The 18,336-nt window shown below is 48.8% G+C and overlaps 1 protein-coding gene across 1 annotated transcript in view; it reads left to right on the plus strand.

Moving 5' to 3' along the window:
• Positions 1–8,617, plus strand: part of LOC118225361 (chromodomain-helicase-DNA-binding protein 7-like) — a 79,693-nt gene extending 71,076 nt beyond the window's left edge. Inside the window, 6 exon segments of the mRNA XM_035413638.1 lie at positions 4,188–4,634; positions 5,234–5,461; positions 5,561–5,701; positions 5,824–5,928; positions 6,091–6,849; positions 6,851–8,617. Coding sequence (XP_035269529.1) covers positions 4,188–4,634; positions 5,234–5,461; positions 5,561–5,701; positions 5,824–5,928; positions 6,091–6,849; positions 6,851–7,249 — 2,079 coding nt within the window. The 3' untranslated portion in view covers positions 7,250–8,617.
• Positions 8,618–18,336: the final 9,719 nt, after the last annotated feature.

Raw genomic sequence — 18,336 nt, forward strand, 5'->3', positions numbered from 1 at the left:
GTGTTATACCGCGGTTTTTAACGATTTGCTGGAGAGCCGGTGATGTCGTTCACACGCGAGCATGTGAACATCGATTGCACATGCACAAGCCGACGCTGACATGTGCCAGTGAACAGATCGCCATGCAGATGCCTACGCACATCTGCACTAACGCCCACGAAGATTGCATTATTGACAGTCGGCTATATTAAAACCTTGTCGAGCGATGAGAAACGGAATGGAAAGAAGATATTGTTCACCCGTCAAGTCATCGTAATAAAAATATAAGAGGTTGAATGCCATTGCGTAAGGGAAGTGGGGGGTTGTTGGGGCGGGGGGGGGGGGGGGAGGAGAGCTGCCTGGTGACAGTGTCGCTTGTTCCGCAGAGCCCCCGGACCCCAGCATCCCGATCGAGCCAATCACGGAGGAGCGGGCCTCGCGCACACTGTACCGCATCGAGCTCTGCGGCGCATCCGCGAGCAGGTGCTCCGCACCCCGAGCTGGACGAGCGGCTCAAGCTGTGCCAGCCTGCCCCGACCTGCCCGAGTGGTGGGAGTGCGGCCGGCCACGACCGCGACCTGCTGCTGGGCGCCTCCAAGCACGGCGTCAGCCGCACCGACTACCACATCCTCAACGACCCCGAGCTGGCCTTCCTGGAGGCGCACAGGAAGTTCGCACCAGAACAAGAGCGCGGCGGCGGTGGCGTGGGCCTGATGCCCGGCCAGTTCTACTCCGGCCAGGGCCTCAACCCCGCCCACCCCCCAGCCCCGCCCTCCAAGAAGGAGCAGGACAGGACCAGGACCCGCCTTACTAGGCCGAGGAGCCAGAGTCCCCGGAGGACAAGAAGCAGAGGCCACTCTCCAAGACGGAGCTGAGGAAGAAAGAGGAGGAGGAAGAGGAGAAGGAGGAGGAGGAGAGGAAAGAGGAGGCCCAGGTGAAGGAGGAGCCCAGCAACGGAGAGGAGCCGATGGAAGAGGAGGCCGCGGCTCCCAAACCAGAGGAAGGGGAAGGCGATGGCGATGGGGAAGGGGAGGCGACGCCGCCAAAGCCCAGCCGGAAAAGAGGAGCCGGAGGCGCAGGAGACGCGAGGGCCCGGCCGGGTCCGAGCCCAAATCGCTGTCGGAGAAAGGCTCCGAGGAGGAGGACGAGACAAGCTGGACGAAGATAAATCTGAGGATCCTCGCACGCCGGAGGTATTCTACCGAGTTTGTTTTTAACATTCCATTTTAGTGTGGAATTTCAGTTTTGAGTTTTTTAATTTAACTCCATTTCCTGGGTAAGCACACGCTACTTGTGATTTGTTGTATGGATGATTTTGTAGCGGCGCTGTTTCACGTGCTAGCCCGCTAGCCCGCTAGCCCGGGGCCGCCCTTTGCGCTCAGATCTCTTTGTTGTTTGCAGTCGGCGGCCTCCCGGGAAGCACTTCGACGAGGAGAGCAACGCGTCCCTGAGCACGGGCCCGCGACGAGACCCGCGACGGCTTCTACGCCGAGTACGGAACCCTCGGCGGCGCACATCCTGCACGAGAGATCCTACTCCTACTCTTCTGGCCCAAGGTCAGCGCTTCCGCCGCTGCCGCCGCCGCACGCCAGCTACCTCGGCGTTCCGCTCTCCCTGCGTTGTTTGCGTAAACACGGCGCTCCCCTGGACGGTCCTGATTGCGATGCTAGCCGGTAGCCTCTGTTACTGCCTCTATTCTACCGCAGCAGCCTTCTACGCGGTGACCTTCAGCGTGTGCTGTGAAGTCATTCAGGGGCGTGTTTTGGAAGGAATGGGGCTTTGCAGAGGCTGATTTTCATGTTCACTCAAAAAAAATTTAAAAATAAAAAAAAACGTAATTCCCCAAAGAAATTGTCAGCGGCAACGTCGCGCTAGTTAATGGCTCTCTTAATCGACAGCAGCAGCGCCTACGTAGACATTTCAAGGGCCTGCTTTGAAGGCCCGTAGCACACGTCAGATCAAAGTGGGTCAACTGTTAAGAGACGATGGAAAGAGAGGCGCTGATTTCGGGGGCGGTGGCTAACGGCGGTGGGGCCACGCTTCGCGGAGCGGCTGTGGCTAACGCGTTTGCGACGGAGACGCAGCTCTCAGGCGGGGCGACGGACTTTCGTCTCTTTTCCGGGTGTCGGTTTGCCGTGCGCGGTAAAGATAATAATTCAGCGCGCTGAGACTGTACATTCGAGTGGTAATGAGTATCTGCCACTGAGTAATAAAGCTGCTCTTAGATGTTTAACCCATTTGCTGGACGTCGTAGTGATTGAATCAATAGTCTGTCTGGTCTGGCTTCGCAAGCCGAGAACTGATGTTCAGATGCCCCCTTGTCCTTCAGACTCGTGTCCTTGGGGTAAATCAGATTTAACCCTTAAACTGCCCTTCAGAAAGAGAACTCAAAAAACAAATAATGGTCATGATTAAGAGTTCTGTCTGTGCTCCTCGCCCTACCAGCCCTGTGCTCTTCCATTCAGAATGCCAGTCTGGCGGAGGGGGGCAGGTCAGCCCTTTCTGCTCTGGTGAAAAATGACAAGATGGCAGTCGGACTGCAGTTAAAACATTGCTGGTTTCCTTGTTTTTAAATTGCCCCCCTCCCCTCCCCTCCCCTCCCCTCCCACTCATTGTGTCTGCTCGTTTGCTCTGGTGCCTTGCAGGACAGGGTGATGATCAATCGCTGGATAACATCTGCGAGGCGGTGGTCAAGGGGAAGTGGCCGGTGAACGACTCAGCTGTTTGACTTCCCGGCCTGTTGCCTGGATACACTCCCACCCCATGGACAGCCTCTGCAGAGGCGGAGCTTCGCGGAGCTCTCCATCTGGGCCAGGCCAGCTACAGCGGGAGCGAGGACGTCACCCTCTCGCCCCAGATGGCCAAGGCAAGTCACCGAGCGCCAGAGAGACTGAGAGAGAGAGAGAGAGAGAGAGAAGAGAAGCGCTTTCAGGAGCAAACCCACCGTCGGCTGCTCCTGAAATGGGGGCCTGCTGCTCAGACGTAGTGGTATTATTTAGGCCCTGCTCTCCTCTTGAGCTACTGGACTCAGCCCAGAGTGGTAGGCCTCATTATTTAGGCCCTGCTCTCCTCCTGAGCTACAGACTCAGCCAGAGTGGTAGGCCTCATTATTTAGGCCTGCTCTCCTCCTGAGCTACAGGACTCAGCCCAGAGTGGTAGGCCTCATTATTTAGGCCCTGCTCCCTCCTGAGCTACAGGACTCAGCCCGAGTGGAGGCCTCATATTTAGGCCTGTTCTCCTGAGCTACAGGACTCGCCCAGAGTGTAGGCCCTCATTATTTAGCCCTGTTCTCCTCCTGAGCTACAGGACTCAGCCCAGAGTGGTAGGCCTCATTATTTAGGCCTGTTCTCCTGAGCTGCAGGACTCAGCCCAGAGTGGTAGGCCTCATTATTTAGGCCTGCTCTCCTCCTGAGCTACAGGACTCAGCCCAGAGTGGTAGGCCTCATTATTTAGGCCTGCTGTCCTCCTGAGCTGCAGGACTCAGCCCAGAGTGGTAGGCCTCATTATTTAGGCCTGCTCTCCTCCTGAGCTACAGGACTCAGCCCAGAGTGGTAGGCCTCATTATTTAGGCCTGCTCGCCTCCTGAGCTACAGGACTCAGCCCAGAGTGGTAGGCCTCATTATTTAGGCCTGCTCTCCTCCTGAGCTACAGGACTCAGCCCAGAGTGGTAGGCCTCATTATTTAGTCCTGTCCTCCTGAGCTACAGGACTCAGCCCAGAGTGGTAGGCCTCAGGCAGCATCTCCATTTCCACGTCTCCTCTCCAGCCCTGTCCGTTCCACAGCGCTCATGTTACAGCAGTCTAGAGTGACCCTTTGTTCCCACAGTCCAGTCCAGATCGCCGCTGAATTAGAGTCCTTGGCACTTGACAGCGAGCCGGACATCAGGCGGGTTCAGACAACGCATTTCACATCACCGTCAGCGCCAAGGCTGGTCTGCTCCCGCCAGACGAGCAGTCTGACAGAGCAGTGTGTTCGTGGCACTCTGTGAACCCTTCTCTCTGTGCAGGACAAGGCGCTGAGCATGGCACTCTGTGAACCCCTTTCTCTGTGCAGGACAGGCAGCTTGTTCGTGGCACTCTGTGAACCCTTCTCTCTGTGCAGGACGAGGCGCTGAGCATGGCACTCTGTGAACCCCTGTCTCTGTGCAGGACGAGCACCTTGTTCATGACACTCTGTGAACCCCTCTCTCTCTCTCTCTCTCTGTGCAGGACGAGGCGCTCAGCATGGCGGCTCCGCGGCAGCGGCGGCGCCGGCGGAGGAAGGTGGAGATCGAGGCGGAGCGGGCGGCCAAGCGCAGGAACCTGATGGAGATGGTGGCCCAGCTGCGGGAGTCGCACGCCTCGGACGGCCTGGACCGCGCCGTGGACCTGACCAAGGCCCTGCGGGGGGCCGCCGCCGCCGCCGCCGCCGCCGCCCCTACCTCAAACCTCTCCCCCAAGTTCCTCTTGCCCAACACCTCCACCCCCACTGCCGATGCCTTTAAAACTCAGATGGAGCTGCTGCAGGCCGGCCTCTCAGGGACCCCCACCCGGCACATGATGAACGGCTCCTTCCTGGAGGGCGACGTGCCCATGAAGAGGAGGCGGGGCCGCAGGAAAAATGTGGAGGGGCTGGACCTGCTCTTCATGGGCAGCAAGAGGGCAGCGCTAAACGCCGTACGTCCCCCTTTCCTTTGCATCTCATGAATATGCAAGGTGTAGGCAGACGAGTCGGTCAGGAGCACGCCCCTCCGTGTCTGTTTTGGTCCGCGTTGCCAGACGCGTCTTGTAAAAACCCGGAGCGTTTAATAACCGGAACAAGCAGCGCTCTTCATTCTGCTGTTCAAATTGGCAGTTAACCCCTCCCCTTGGTCTTTGGTGAGGCAGCGTTGTTGTTAACGGCACAATTAGAAATGAGCGTTGAGTCGGTCTTCTGTTTGGCACGCATTCAAAACCTACCTGTGAAAAGATACAAAGGGGGATTCAGGAGGGTGTTTGGAGGAAGATAAGAAGATTGCACCAGCAAATGACAGGGCCAAATGAGCTTAGCGAAGTGGGCCGGCCTAGACCAGTTCTGAGGGAGGATTAGGGTTAGCCTCTGAGCGGTGTACAGGTGTGGAGGACGGGGGAACCAGGTCAGGTGATGACCCATGCAGGGCATCTGGGCGGGAGGGGGGGATGGGTAAAAAGGCAGCCATTTTGATTTCTGATGCTAGCTCCTGCGGCGGCGCTAATGAAGGTGTGGGCGGGGGCCCCGTGTGTGTTTGCCCTTCCAGGAGGATTCCGAAGTGACCAAAGCTTTCGCAGACAGGGTGCGCGTGCCGCCCCAGCCGCAGAGAAACATTCCGTCCCCCGAGCAGCTGGACCCCAGCGCCCGCGTCCCCGTCATCAACCTGGAGGACGGCACCCGGCTGGTGGGGGAGGATGCTCCCACCAACAAGGACTTGATGGAGTGGCTGAACCAGCACCCTACCTACACTGTCGATATACCCAGTTATGTACCAGTAAGTACCCCTCCGCTCCTTTTTAGAATCGACCCAGGGAAATGCAAGTTTAACATAGGCGAGATTCTTCATCCATGTTTTTTATTGCTTCCTTTTCAGAAGAACGAGGACCATCTCCTCTCGCCGTTTCAGAAGCCGAAGCAGAAGAGGCACCGCTGCCGCAACCCCAACAAGATCGACATCAACACCCTGACCGGGGAGGAGAGGGTGCCCGTGGTCAACCGCAGAAACGGCAAAAAGGTACGGGCTCAGCTCGCCTGTTCCAAGGGACAGAGTGACTGCTCTCATGGGTTAGTTATTAGCCAGGCCTGAAATGCTGCATGTTCAGCCTTGGGGCCCTCATCAAATTGCTTTTGTTTTAGATGGGAGGAGCCATGGCCCCTCCAATGAAGGACTTGCCAAGGTGGCTTGAAGAAAATCCAGAGTTTGCAATATCTCCTGACTGGACGGAGATCGTCAAGCAGTCGGTGAGTGAATGCGAATCCCTGTGAATGTCTGTTCTCTTGCCTGTCAGGCTCAATGTGGCAAGTCATTAAGAGCAGCTTGTATGAGTTTGATAAAGCAGAATGTTTAGGTATTTGGTGGAGAGAGGTCGGTCTAACCATGGTTTTATCCGTGTCCGGTCGCAGGGCTTCCTCCCCGAGTCCATGTTTGACCGTCTCCTGACGGGGCCAGTGGTGAGAGAGGAGGGAGCCAGTCGCAGAGGGAGGAGACCAAAGAGCGAGATCGCCAAGGCGGCGGCCCAGGCTGCGGCAGCGGCGGCGGCCGCCGCCTCGTCCTCGGGCATCAACCCCCTGCTGATGAGCAGCCTGTTCGGGGGCATGGACCTGGCCAGCCTGCACAACCTGCAGAACCTGCAGAGCCTGCAGCTGGCCGGGCTCATGGGCTTTCCCCCGGGCCTGGCGGCGGCGGGGGCCGACGCCAAGCACGCCTCGGCCATGCTGCCCCTGATGCTGCCCGGCATGGCCGGCCTGCCCAACATGTTCGGCCTCAGCGGCCTGTTCAACAACAACCTGGCGGCCGCCGCCGCCGCCGCCTCGGTGGGCAGCAGCGCCGCCGCCGCCTCCGCCGCCGCCGGCCAGGGGGAGCCCAAGGAAGGCTCCGCCTCCAAGGAGGACAAGAAGGACGAGGACGGGGAGGACAAGGAGCTGGAGAAGACTGGCGAGGCGGGAGCAGAGGCCAACGGCGAGGCTTCGCTCAGCTCTGCCGCCGCGGCCGCCGCCGCCGGCATGTCCGCCAACCCGCTGGCCTTCAACCCCTTCCTCCTGTCCACCATGGCCCCCGGCCTCTTCTACCCCTCCATGTTCCTCCCCCCCGGCCTGAGCGGCCTGGCCCTGCCCGGGTTCCCCCAGGCCACGCTAGCGGGACTGCAGAGCGCCATGGCGGGGGGCCGGCGCGGGGGCCGCCGCCGCCGGCGACGACAAGGACGCCGGCGGCAAAGAGCCGGCCGCGGCCAAGGCCAAGGCGGAGGACCGGGAGAACACGGCGGACGACAGCGACACGGACGAGAGCCAGAACAAGACTGCGGAGTCCTCGCTGCTGGAGGACGAGCTGGGACCAGCCGAGGAGCTGGACTCCCTGGACGGGGCCGAGGAGGGGCGAAGAGGCGGGAGGGACAACCGACGAGTAGCCCGGCCTCCCCCCCCCCCCCCCCCACTGCTTTCAAGAAGTGTTTTAAACTTTTTGACGAGAAAATGGTTAGCCCTACTGTTTACATGCCAGTTTAATATCCAAACATTTAGATTTTGGCTTTTGTTTTTGTTTTTGTTTTTTTTGTTTTTTCTTTAATTTTCGTTTTTTTGATTATTCCCCCTTTCGTTTTCGTTTTCAAAGGCAAAATGAAATGGAAAACAAGAAGCTGTCTAACATAGTGTAGCAAAAACAAAAAAAAAAAAAAAAGAAAGAAAAAAGTCATGTTACATGGATGTCAAAATGTTTTTTGGTCCTTGAGTATTGTGCAGTGCATTATTTATTATCCTAGGAGAGGTTATGAAATTTCAAAACTTCATCTGAAAATCTTTTAGGAACGAATTGCTCCGATAGTGCTCTGCTTTTTTTCTTCCCCCCCCCCCCCCCCCTCATTTTTTCCCCGCCCCTCTACGATTGATGTTGTGTTTGACGAGCAGCAAAACTTTGAAATCCAGTGGCACGCGATCGCTGCTGAAAAAGGATTAATGAAGATGTATATTTAACTTTTTTCTATGGGTTCTTTTGTACCGTTTTGTTTTTTTGTTTTGTTTTTTTTTTTGCTGTGAAGATCAGGATGAAATTCATACATATCATGCCTCCAGACTCCCGACTGTTCCGAGTTTCACACGCTGACAATCTAAGCAGAGGTGTGAAGGACTCCGCCTGAGGAGACAGCAATAACTAAGGCAGCTGTTGAATGTTAGATTATTCTCAGAATACCACACCAGGAGGGTGACCGCAAGATAAAGACAAGAAAAAAACGTACTACAGTCAATTTGTCTCTTGATACTCTTGTTCATGCACTGGTATAAACTTAAAAAGAAATCAGGTACATTTCTCTAATGAAAGGACGTTTGTTACTTTAGCCACAAAGCTGAACAGCATTACCTCAATTCTAAACTAGCCTTGAAGTTTACAGACATGACTTTGTAAATGTTTTTTCTTATTTTCTTTTTTTGTGATGTCTTGTTTTTGTTTTTTGTTTTTGTTTCGTTTAATTTTTTTCGTTTTTTGGAAACCATGTATGATAAAAAATGTAAATTGCTGCCAACTGTAGTAATGACGCTTTTAATAAAAGTGACCCACGATATTCATCTAGGAAACCAAATCAGAATGTTACGTGGTCTTTTCTGTAGGTTTCTGTCCTTAGAACACACTAGGCTGGCAGTCGAGCTTGTTTAGATGAAGGTGAGGCCGATGTGGTTGCCTCACCCGCAGGCAGAAGTACAGCTGTATGGGTTGATAATAGTTGGCAGAATCCTTCCCCCCCCCCCCCCCCATAAGAACTCAGCTGATGGATTGGAAAACTGGCTCCAGACACCTGAAATGCAGCGGTTTGAAGTGGCCGCTCAGACCACTCTAACTGCTGCCATTACTTCTCTGAGCAGGAACGATGTGTCCAACCATCCATTGTATGTTGTCTATTTAATTTCCTCTATTTTCCAATAAAAGCTCTAAAACAATTCAGCCACGTTTGGACTTTTACGTTTTGCTTCTCAACAGGATGTCATGAAGGCGGTTTCTTTTGCGTTAGCGGTCGGCCTGTGTGAGCGTAACTCCACCACCCCCCCCCCTCCCCCTTCTTGCACTGATTTCATGCTTTATGTGGGAATGGATAATGCCAGTGCATTCTTACTGGGATCTGCTAAATCCCGTCTATGTAAATGAATGCAAGTTGGGCCCCTTTTCTCTGGTGTGTGAGCGGACATGGGGGCTCACGGCCAGTGCTGGCAGTGGGGCCGTTTGGGTTCTGCAGTGCCTGTTCGGTGTACAACTTCAACCGTTTTCGTGCAAATTTAGGCCGTATCGTCAAAGGAAACCGATTAGTAGTTTAAAAAAATTGCAGCTTTAAAATCAATGTCTAAATGTTTGCCTTTAATAGTTGGCTAGTTTTAGAGTCACTAAACAGAAGCTTCTAACCAGGAAAGCATTCTGGCCATAGCCCCTAAAAATGATAAATCATCTACTTTTTTTATTGGCCAGTTGTTTTATAACAAATAGAAACTGTATGTTTTCTACCATTTATAACTTAGCAAGCACGAAACCGTGCAGGCCCACGGCGCACCTGTACACAGTGTCTTGAGTAAAGCTTGGCTAACTATATAGCTAGCTAGCTATGGCATGTCCTTACCTCTGTAACGTTATTTGTTGTCCTCCGTGTGTCCATACATCTGTATCGGTGGTACGCGCTAAGTAGGTTAACTAAAGTAGGCGAAACGCTAACATGTTAGGGTTAGCTAAAGTAACGTTAGGCGATAAAGCTGTGCTTAAAAATCTCGTGCCGTTCGAAGTGATTTTGGGAGATGCACCTGCGCATGCGTCCTACTAAATGAAGCACCACCTGCGCATGCGTCCCACCAAACGTCCCTCTCAGTTCGTGAGTGAGTGAGTGACCACAATTTCCCATGCGCAGCCCACGGCGGCAGTTCCTGCGCGCCGTGGGAAAAATGAGGTAGGACGTAAATGGCTGGAATTCATACCCAGTCTACCAATAACCGTTTATTTAAGCTTAAAAGCCTTCTAAATGATACTGTTGGGTGTGTGGATAAATACCTGCTGCATGATGGTTAACCACTATTTCAGCAGCAGCAGCAGCAGCTAGAACCATTTTAAGCTTGGTTGTATTTGGGCATCATAAATGGCCTGTGATTTGATCTTGACTGAGCGAGAGAGGCGGCGGCAGCAGTGAGCGATGCTTGGCCGCCCGTCTGTAGTAAGGATTCCAGCTCCATGCATTTCCTCCACATGCTCCCGCACCAGGATTCTAAACCAGGGGGGGGTTGCACCACGGTGGCACTACAGCATGTTGTGCTGATAGATGGTACTGTGCAGACAGTCAGTACTATTGTGACAGTGTTGTGTTGATGCACACTACTGACTGCCTGTACAATACTGACTGTCTGCACACTACTGACTGCCTGCACAATACTGACTGCCAACACGATACTGTCAACGCAATACTGACTGTCAGCACAGTACTTACTGCCTGCATGATACTGACTGCCTGCACACTACTCACTGCCTGCACAATACTGACTGTCAGTACTGTGTTCACAGTATGTTCACAGTATTGCGTTGACAGTGAGTCGTCTGCAGACAGTATCATGTTGACGGTCAGTATTGTGTTGACAGTCAGTAGTGTGCAGACAGTCAGTATCGTGTTGACTGTCAGTATTGCGTGAACAGTCAGTATTGCGTTGACAGTATTGTGTTGACAGTCAGTATTGTGCAGGCAGTCAGCATCATGCAGACAGCGAGTAGTGTGCCGACAGTCAGTATTGTGCAGACAGTGAGTAGTGTGCAGGCAGTCAGCATCATGCAGACAGTCAGTATTGTGCAGGCAGTCAGTATCATGCAGACAGTCAGTAGTGTGCAGACAGTCAGTATTGTGCAGGCAGTCAGTATCATGCAGACAGTCAGTAGTGTGCAGACAGTCAGTATTGTGCAGGCAGTCAGTATCATGCAGACAGTCAGTAGTGTGCAGACAGTCAGTATTGTGCAGGCAGTCAGTATCATGCAGACAGTCAGTAGTGTGCAGACAGTCAGTATTGTGCAGGCAGTGAGTATCATGCAGACAGTCAGTAGTGTGCTGACAGTCAGTATTGCGTTGACAGTCAGTATTGCGTTGACAGTATCGTGTTGACAGTCAGTATTGTACAGGCAGTCAGTAGTGTGCAGACAGTCAGTAGTGTGCAGGCAGTCTGTATTGTGCAGACAGTCAGTAGTGTGTCCTTCCCCCCTCTGCATTCAAACTCCCTATTATGGTTGTTTGCTCCAGAAACCTTGGGATGTGCTTTTTGTGGCTGTCTGTCACCCCCTCCCCCAGTCTGGCTCGGTGCCCTTTCTTTTGTCCTGTGCATATGGGCTCTCCACAAGTTCACTTCCCCTCCATGGAGCTGTGCGCCGTGCCAGTCCTGCCAGGAACCCCGAGCTGGGCTTTGGGCTGGATCCACTGGCGTCCGCCAACGCGTCTCAGAAGTTGTTTTGTCAGGCCTTTGGCTGAATTAATTCGCCACCTGTACCGAGTGCTGGACTCGTGTGTCAGAGGGACCGCTGCCCAAGCCCACGCTGCGAGCCCAAGATTGGCCATTCGTCCCCGGGAGCCATTTTATTTGCCGCCGTGGGATCGTTTCGGCATGACCGCGGAGAGGCTCTGGTACTGACTGACTTCTCTGATGGTGACACCAGGGAAGACCAATGGGCAGGCTCGTTTCTGACCTTGTGACTGCTTCATGTGTGCCCCAGTGGCTGGCTTTCGTCTTTTTTTTTTTTTTCTTTTCTGTATTATGGCAAATCTTCAGTGGGCCCCACAGAAACCTTGGTAGGTCTTAGTATGCAACTTGCGTACTCAATAGTAGGCAAGTCATTTGAACACGGCCTTTGTTTCAGAATGTTTGTAAGCTGAGGATTGTGGGCGATCGTTTCCCTCCCAGCCAGCTCCACCCACCTGCTTCACGCTTCACCACGAAAGAGAAGTTGTGGAGGTTTATATCCCTGCGGTAGGCAACCCAAACCCATATGGAACTGATGACATTTTTTGTTTAACACAATACAGTATAACCAATTTCAGAAGATAATATAATAATAATATTTACATCCTTTCATTGTATTCTCTATACTTCTATGCACAGCTGATCAAATGGGCATTACTATTAGTTGGGGCAAGTGGCTATGGTGCATATGGAGCACCCTATAGTTTTTTTATTACTTTAATTATTTGGTTGTGCAGGCTTCTGAGGGGCACCCTATTGTAATTTTCAGTGTTGTTCTTCCACCCTTTTTTCCAGCTTGCTCACTTCCCATCGTCCAAATTTGATCTAAATTGGCTGGCAGGTAGGTGGCCATGCCAAACAATGAGTCCTCAAATGCAGCTCTGCTTGGCCCCATAGTGGCGCTATAAAAGATAATTGTGTTCTATGTTGTAAATCCTCTTACATGCCATTCACAGAAATTGTGGCACTTGCCAACGTTATTTTCTCAGTTAAAATTTTTCCTATTTTCACCAATTTATTTTGACTGTCTCCAAATTTTTTTTTTTTTTTTTTTAAATGCATAAACAATGTCTGCTTCACAATCCAGTTTACAGGTTGTACAGGTGATAAATCCAAGCCAGTTTATGTGATACACAGATTCTTACATTTGAAAAAAAAGCTGTCCAAAAAGATTCATCGTTTTAAGGCCACATGCGTTTTATGGTAATATATACAGAAACCATGTTAGCTGTCATGAGCCATCTGAATTGCTGCCAGGTCCATATGGTGCTTGGCCTTATTCAAGGCTGCAGTTCTGTTGTTTATTATTTGTTTTCTTACTCTTATTACCTTTCACATAATTTGTTCTATTTTCATCAGCATCAAGACTTTCGAGGCTATTTCGATAAGACATAAAAAATTATGGATGTTGGTTCTGCTTCTGGTCCTTAACAGGATTGCGAATCCAGGCTAACTCGTTGATCCTGAAAACATGATCTTGAGTCACAAGTGCACGGATTTCTGGGTGATTAGATAAATTTGAGCAGTACTGTAATCAAGCTTATTCCAGACCTGTAGCTATGTTACCGTCTAAGTGGCCGTAAGAGTTACAGAGGCGGAAAAGCCCAAATTCCATGGCACTTTGACTTGCCGTGTCATAACCACGTCCAGAATGGTACTGTATGTGTTGAGTGTTCATCATAGACAAAATGTGCTCACCACTGGTAGGTCAGTGGAGTTGGCCGCTGATGACTCAAGCGTTCTCTCAAATGGCCTAAAATGCTGCAGTCTCTACCAGGCACCGTTGCTTTTGCTCAACAGGTCATCTGGGAACTGTCGTCTTGTTAGACCAAGGCTATCGCATATGATCCAATTACGACTCCAGCATAATAGCTAATCAGCGTCTTGCAAGGTGATTTATAGTTGGTTGTCATCATTATTGGATGTATGTTGGTGTAGTGTCAACAATAGAAGTTGCCTGAATGTACTTGACAAATTAGTCTAGACTAGTTTGTTGGATAGGCTAATATTATTCTTAGGTCTTAGGAAATGTCAGAAAAGAAAACCATCACTGTTAAGACCTGCAGAATATTATTCTCAGTGTAATCACTTGGAGGGAAGCAGGTTGGTCAACTCTTTTTGAATAACATCCAACAAATTGGACACAAATCCCCCTATTTATAAATATTTTTCAAATTGGTTCAAAAAATTATGAAATTATTCTGGCTGTTACCTGGCTTTCAGTGTTGCTATAGCTAAGTGGTTGGGAATGCTATTGTCCAGAGGGGTTACAAATGCATTTCATAATGTCTTCCCAGAGAGGTTGATGCACAGTGGACTGAATGAATGTGACACGCCATTCGTAAGCCTCAAATGAGTACAGTTAGGTCAGAAGGCAAGCAGAGCGTACAAAAGAGAGTGTGATTTCAGTATACACTATATGACCAAAGGTATCTGGACACCCCTTGGTCTGGGGCTGTTTTTCATGGTTTGGGCTAGGCTCCTTAGTTCCAGTGAAGGCAAACCTTAATGCGATGACGTTTTTGACGATTGTTCTTTAAAAAAAAAAAAAATCAAATTCAAGTCAAAATGCATGCATTGTGTATTAAATAGTATATATTATATCCAGTGCTCAATATTCAAGGACTGAAGAGCAACAAGATTCAGCACTAGACATGTGCATATACTGTTCCTCCACATCCTAAAAATAACTGTTTCTGACTACACATAGAATTACACTTCCTCTTAGGATGGTTGACATGTTTTTGGAATGTTGTGTCATGGAGGTTCTGTACCGATTTAGCTGGTGCAGATTAAGGACGGGGCAAAGGTCGATGGCTGTCTCTAAGACTAGAGAAATACTAAGAATAACTGGCTGTGCGATTGGATTGCAGTGATGTCACAGTCTTTGTCTTTGAGGAGTACTAATTGTTCCACCATATAAAGAGAACTCTCTTGTGCTGGTTTCCACAGTCATGGGGAGGGGTTATATTAGAAGTTGCTTTTTTATCTTTGTGACTGCTGGGTACACCAGTTGTGTCCTCTCTGAGGCTTGTGTTCTGCTGTGTTCTGCTGTGTTCAATCCTAAAAAAAGCATGATAAATTTTAAAAATTGAATTGACTGGTTTACAGCAGTGGGTTACAAAGCTTGTCTTGTAGAACCAGTCTAAGCTCATGAACGTACTAAACAAACTCCACACCAGTTGTATCCCATTACACAGTCTACCAGAGATATCGTCACCTCACATCATGGGGGCTTACCAGGAAGTTGTCTGTCGAGTGTGTATGTGGTGAGCAGCTGGCCTAAAGTTTAACTCAAGCATGTCCCATATTACCACTAAGATGGGAAAGTAAATTGAGAGAAGGTCCATTCTGGACCTAGAGTCAGCATAGGATCAGCAGTCATCCCCCCCCGTTCCTCTGGCAGGCTGGCTAAAGCCATAATCATGGTCCAGTCTCCACTTGGAACTCTTTTGCTGAGAGGAATCTGTTGCTTTTAGACATTTTTTCTCACTGCAGGAAGGCATAGGTTGGCACATTGGGAGTGTGGTTCCTAACAACAACCTCACACGTGCTGACTGCTTTGGTTATCTAAATACTAAAATGGGATGAGGGGTGGATGTAACCACGGGTCACTGACCCCAGGAAGATTGTCTCGGGGAAGATTCCCTGCAGAAGAGCCCTTTTCACACATTCAAACGCTCGTTCGTGCTCAAAACGCAAATGCTGTGGCTAATGTGAAAGAGCAGCAAATTGGATTCATTTGATTCCATTCCCGCTCTCAGAGAAGTTGATCTTAAAGCTAATTCTGCAGATAATGCATTGAGGGCAGGACACTATAATCTACACTACGCATGGTAGGTAGTAAAGTGTATTTGCAATCCATCTGGACAGACGCCATAGCTGTGCGTGAGGAAGCCTCCTGCATTTACCTTTGTGCACCCAACACTGGTATGCTTCTGTCAAAATAGGCTTTGTGTAGTAAACAAACGGGTCATTTCTAGAATTGTTTTTTTTATGTGCATTGGCTTGCGCCACAAATGGGTAATGAAAAGGTTCAAGCAAATTTGAAATTGTAAACATATACAACTGGCTGCACCAGGGAATGTTACCTACCAGGAAATGTTACCAGAATTTCCATTTGAATGCACCTGCTAGATTTGTCCAGGGAGATTAATGAAAAAGAAAATGCAGTACCTAATTCTGAGCACCACAATGGGAAAATACAGTTGTATCACATATCTTAAGACCACTAACCAGTATTATACCGGCCTGTAAGCAAATGCATTTCTCACACCTTTTTCTGGCACCTAAGTGGTGCCTCAGATGATGGACTCAGTCTGCAATGGAGGGGTACACAACACAAAATAGTAGGGGTTGTGTACATAACATAATAGAACTTAACGTGACTATTTGGAAGGCTACACTTATGTCTCCTCATATTGTATGGTTTTCCAAGTTCTAGACTCATTTTTCATTTGGTCCGCACTTTATATTGCTGGAATAAACTGATAGGCATGCATTGATTAATTATTAAATCATTAAATAGCTCATGAATAACAATTTAAACATGTTGTACACACATTGATAAATAATTTAATTTTCATAATTGACTTATGCAGCATTTATGAACCTAAACCCATGACTAATTGATTAAAGAAGATAAAGAGAAATGCGAGCCAGCAGTTGGTTGGAGTAATTATCAGCAGATATACAGACTGAACTGCAGTGTGCATCTTCACTGTGCTGGAGCACAGTGTAATCTCCAGCTAGAATCAGAAAGGTTATGAGGATTACGCATTTCATTTCTCAGTAGCCCTTGTTACGGTTGTGTGGATGTCATTGTTATGTCACACATATTGTAACTTGCTGCAAAATAACGTGGGTTGCCAAGTTATTTCTGTAAAAAAAAGAAATTATATATATATATATATATATATATATATAGATATACATATTTTTACAGAAATAACATATATATATATAATTGGAAAAAAAATATATATATTTTTTATTTTTTTATTTTTATTTTATTTTATTTATTTATTTATTTTTTGCATTATAGGGTTTTGTCAAGTTTTAATATTATTGGAGGGAATTTTTTATTCATATCCAAATTTGTGGCCCTGCAGATAGACTCTGCATTCGTGCCAGACAGCACAAAGAGAAGCACATGTGTCTGTGTGTGTGTGTCTCCACATGTGCAGAGCAGGTCTGGAAGTGGGTCACCCCGGCGGTTCATGCAGGGGTTATTAGTGAGGCATGGCAGTTTCGTTGAGCGGAAACTAAACCAAAACACGCAGAGGGACTAAATGGATCTGACACGGTGTCTTTAAGTGGTTATGACACGTCGTCATTGTTATCGTTCTTACTGGGAGGACAACGTCACCTTGTCTATCGAGATAAGCGCTGAAGGTTACACCGCGGCATTCTACATTCAGTGACGTCCCCGAAGTAAATAGCAAAGCCTGACAGGGTTTTTAATTTTATGCCATGGGCATTTCTGGCAGTGTGTTTACAGCAATATTAAACGTACAGCCACTCCAGATTTCCCCGTGCCAGTATTCAAATATACACCAGGAAGCACGCATCAAAGCAAGGAAGGGAATCCAACCCTCTGAAGGATAGACATTCGCTGTCCCTGCCAATGCAGACTCATACACTGCATACAAAACCTCAAATATCCATATCAATTTTGAATGCACACGATCACTGATTTTTAAAAAATGTTTTCTGTGTGCATTGACATTATAGTACTGTTAAATGAACAATAAATTACAATTAAGATTTATTTTTGTCTATAAAATGTGAAAAGTCATGCTTTCAATAAAACAGCATTTATACATACACAAATAAATACATTTCTGTATATGTTAGTCTATCTGAACACACATATTTTTGAATTATGCTTGGAGGAAAGGGAAAAAAAGAAAAAAAATCTATAAATGCGTTTGAGGAATGCACCACAAAAGCTTCCTGAAAGGTTACAGCCTGGGCTGCCCCTTTATCTGGCGAAAATGGCGCGGCTCTAGGATGGTTGTTTTTCTGGTGGCGGGAGGTGGCTTTGTGGGAACTGGGGCAGATGTGCCGTGGAGGCTTCTGTAGGCCTGTTTGCTCTGCCTCTCCACCAGCCCGCTGTAAACACAATTACTCTGATGGAACCCTTGACGTAATGCGTTCTGACAGGAAGGGAAGACATAGCAGGGTTTTGTGCACGCTTGAATGGGCAACTATTATGAGTCTATCGGATTTAACAAGGAAATTTACAACAAACGTCATTAATAATTGCACTTTTCAATGAAGTAGTTCATGAAATCCAGTAGTCTACAATGTATATCCAGCATGCATTGCGCACATTATGGTAGCTTCTGATTAGGACTGAAGCACCAGCAAGTAATCAACAAAATGATGATGATATTGCACTTTTGTCTTTTGTGGGAACTTATTCTTTGATTATTAAAATATTAACTATTATAGCCTTGATTTGAGGCAATGTTTAACTCCAGATTCATTCTTTGATTTTGATCAGAATACTTTAATTTATTTGCAGAATGTTTATCTGACCCTTGATGTTATAGGAATCTAAATTAAACACTGTATTCCAACAGTTGTAATATCGAAGTTTGTTTCTTAAATGAATTCATTTTAGCTTCTACTCAATTAATGGTAGTACATTAATGGATAGTGTTTCAAGTTGAATGTAACAAAACGATTGTTTTACATTATACAGCTTGACTCATAAAAAATCTATTAAAAGGATGTGCTAATATGTATGATATTTACAGTAAAGCGCAATAAAAAGAACATTTATTTATTTACTTGTTTTACTCGCACATAACTCTACACGTTAGTGTGCAGTAAATAGTTCTAGCGATTTCCCTCACACCAGCAGGGTGTTTCATTCTGGGATCTCGCAAATTAGTGCGCGTGAGAGGGACGAGCAGCGAGCAGCGCCATTGAAAAGCACGCCCGGGACCCAGACCGCCATTCCGGAACGCCAGGGACGCCCTCGGAACAAGGCTGCCGCCGCCGCCGCCGCGCAGCTAAACCTTGACCTCAGCCCCGACGCAGTCGAACCCTAACGAAGGCCGATCCGCCGCCGCGGCGTGACTGAAAACCACACCCGTTTTTTTTTCGGCCGGGACCGAGCCTGCCAATCTCATTTACCCGTCTCCTCGGAGCGGCGCGTCCGCGGGAACCGGTGAAAGAGGCGAC

The sequence above is a fragment of the Anguilla anguilla genome, chromosome 4, assembly GCF_013347855.1.
Source record: "Anguilla anguilla isolate fAngAng1 chromosome 4, fAngAng1.pri, whole genome shotgun sequence".
In the NCBI taxonomy this organism is placed as follows: domain Eukaryota; kingdom Metazoa; phylum Chordata; class Actinopteri; order Anguilliformes; family Anguillidae; genus Anguilla; species Anguilla anguilla.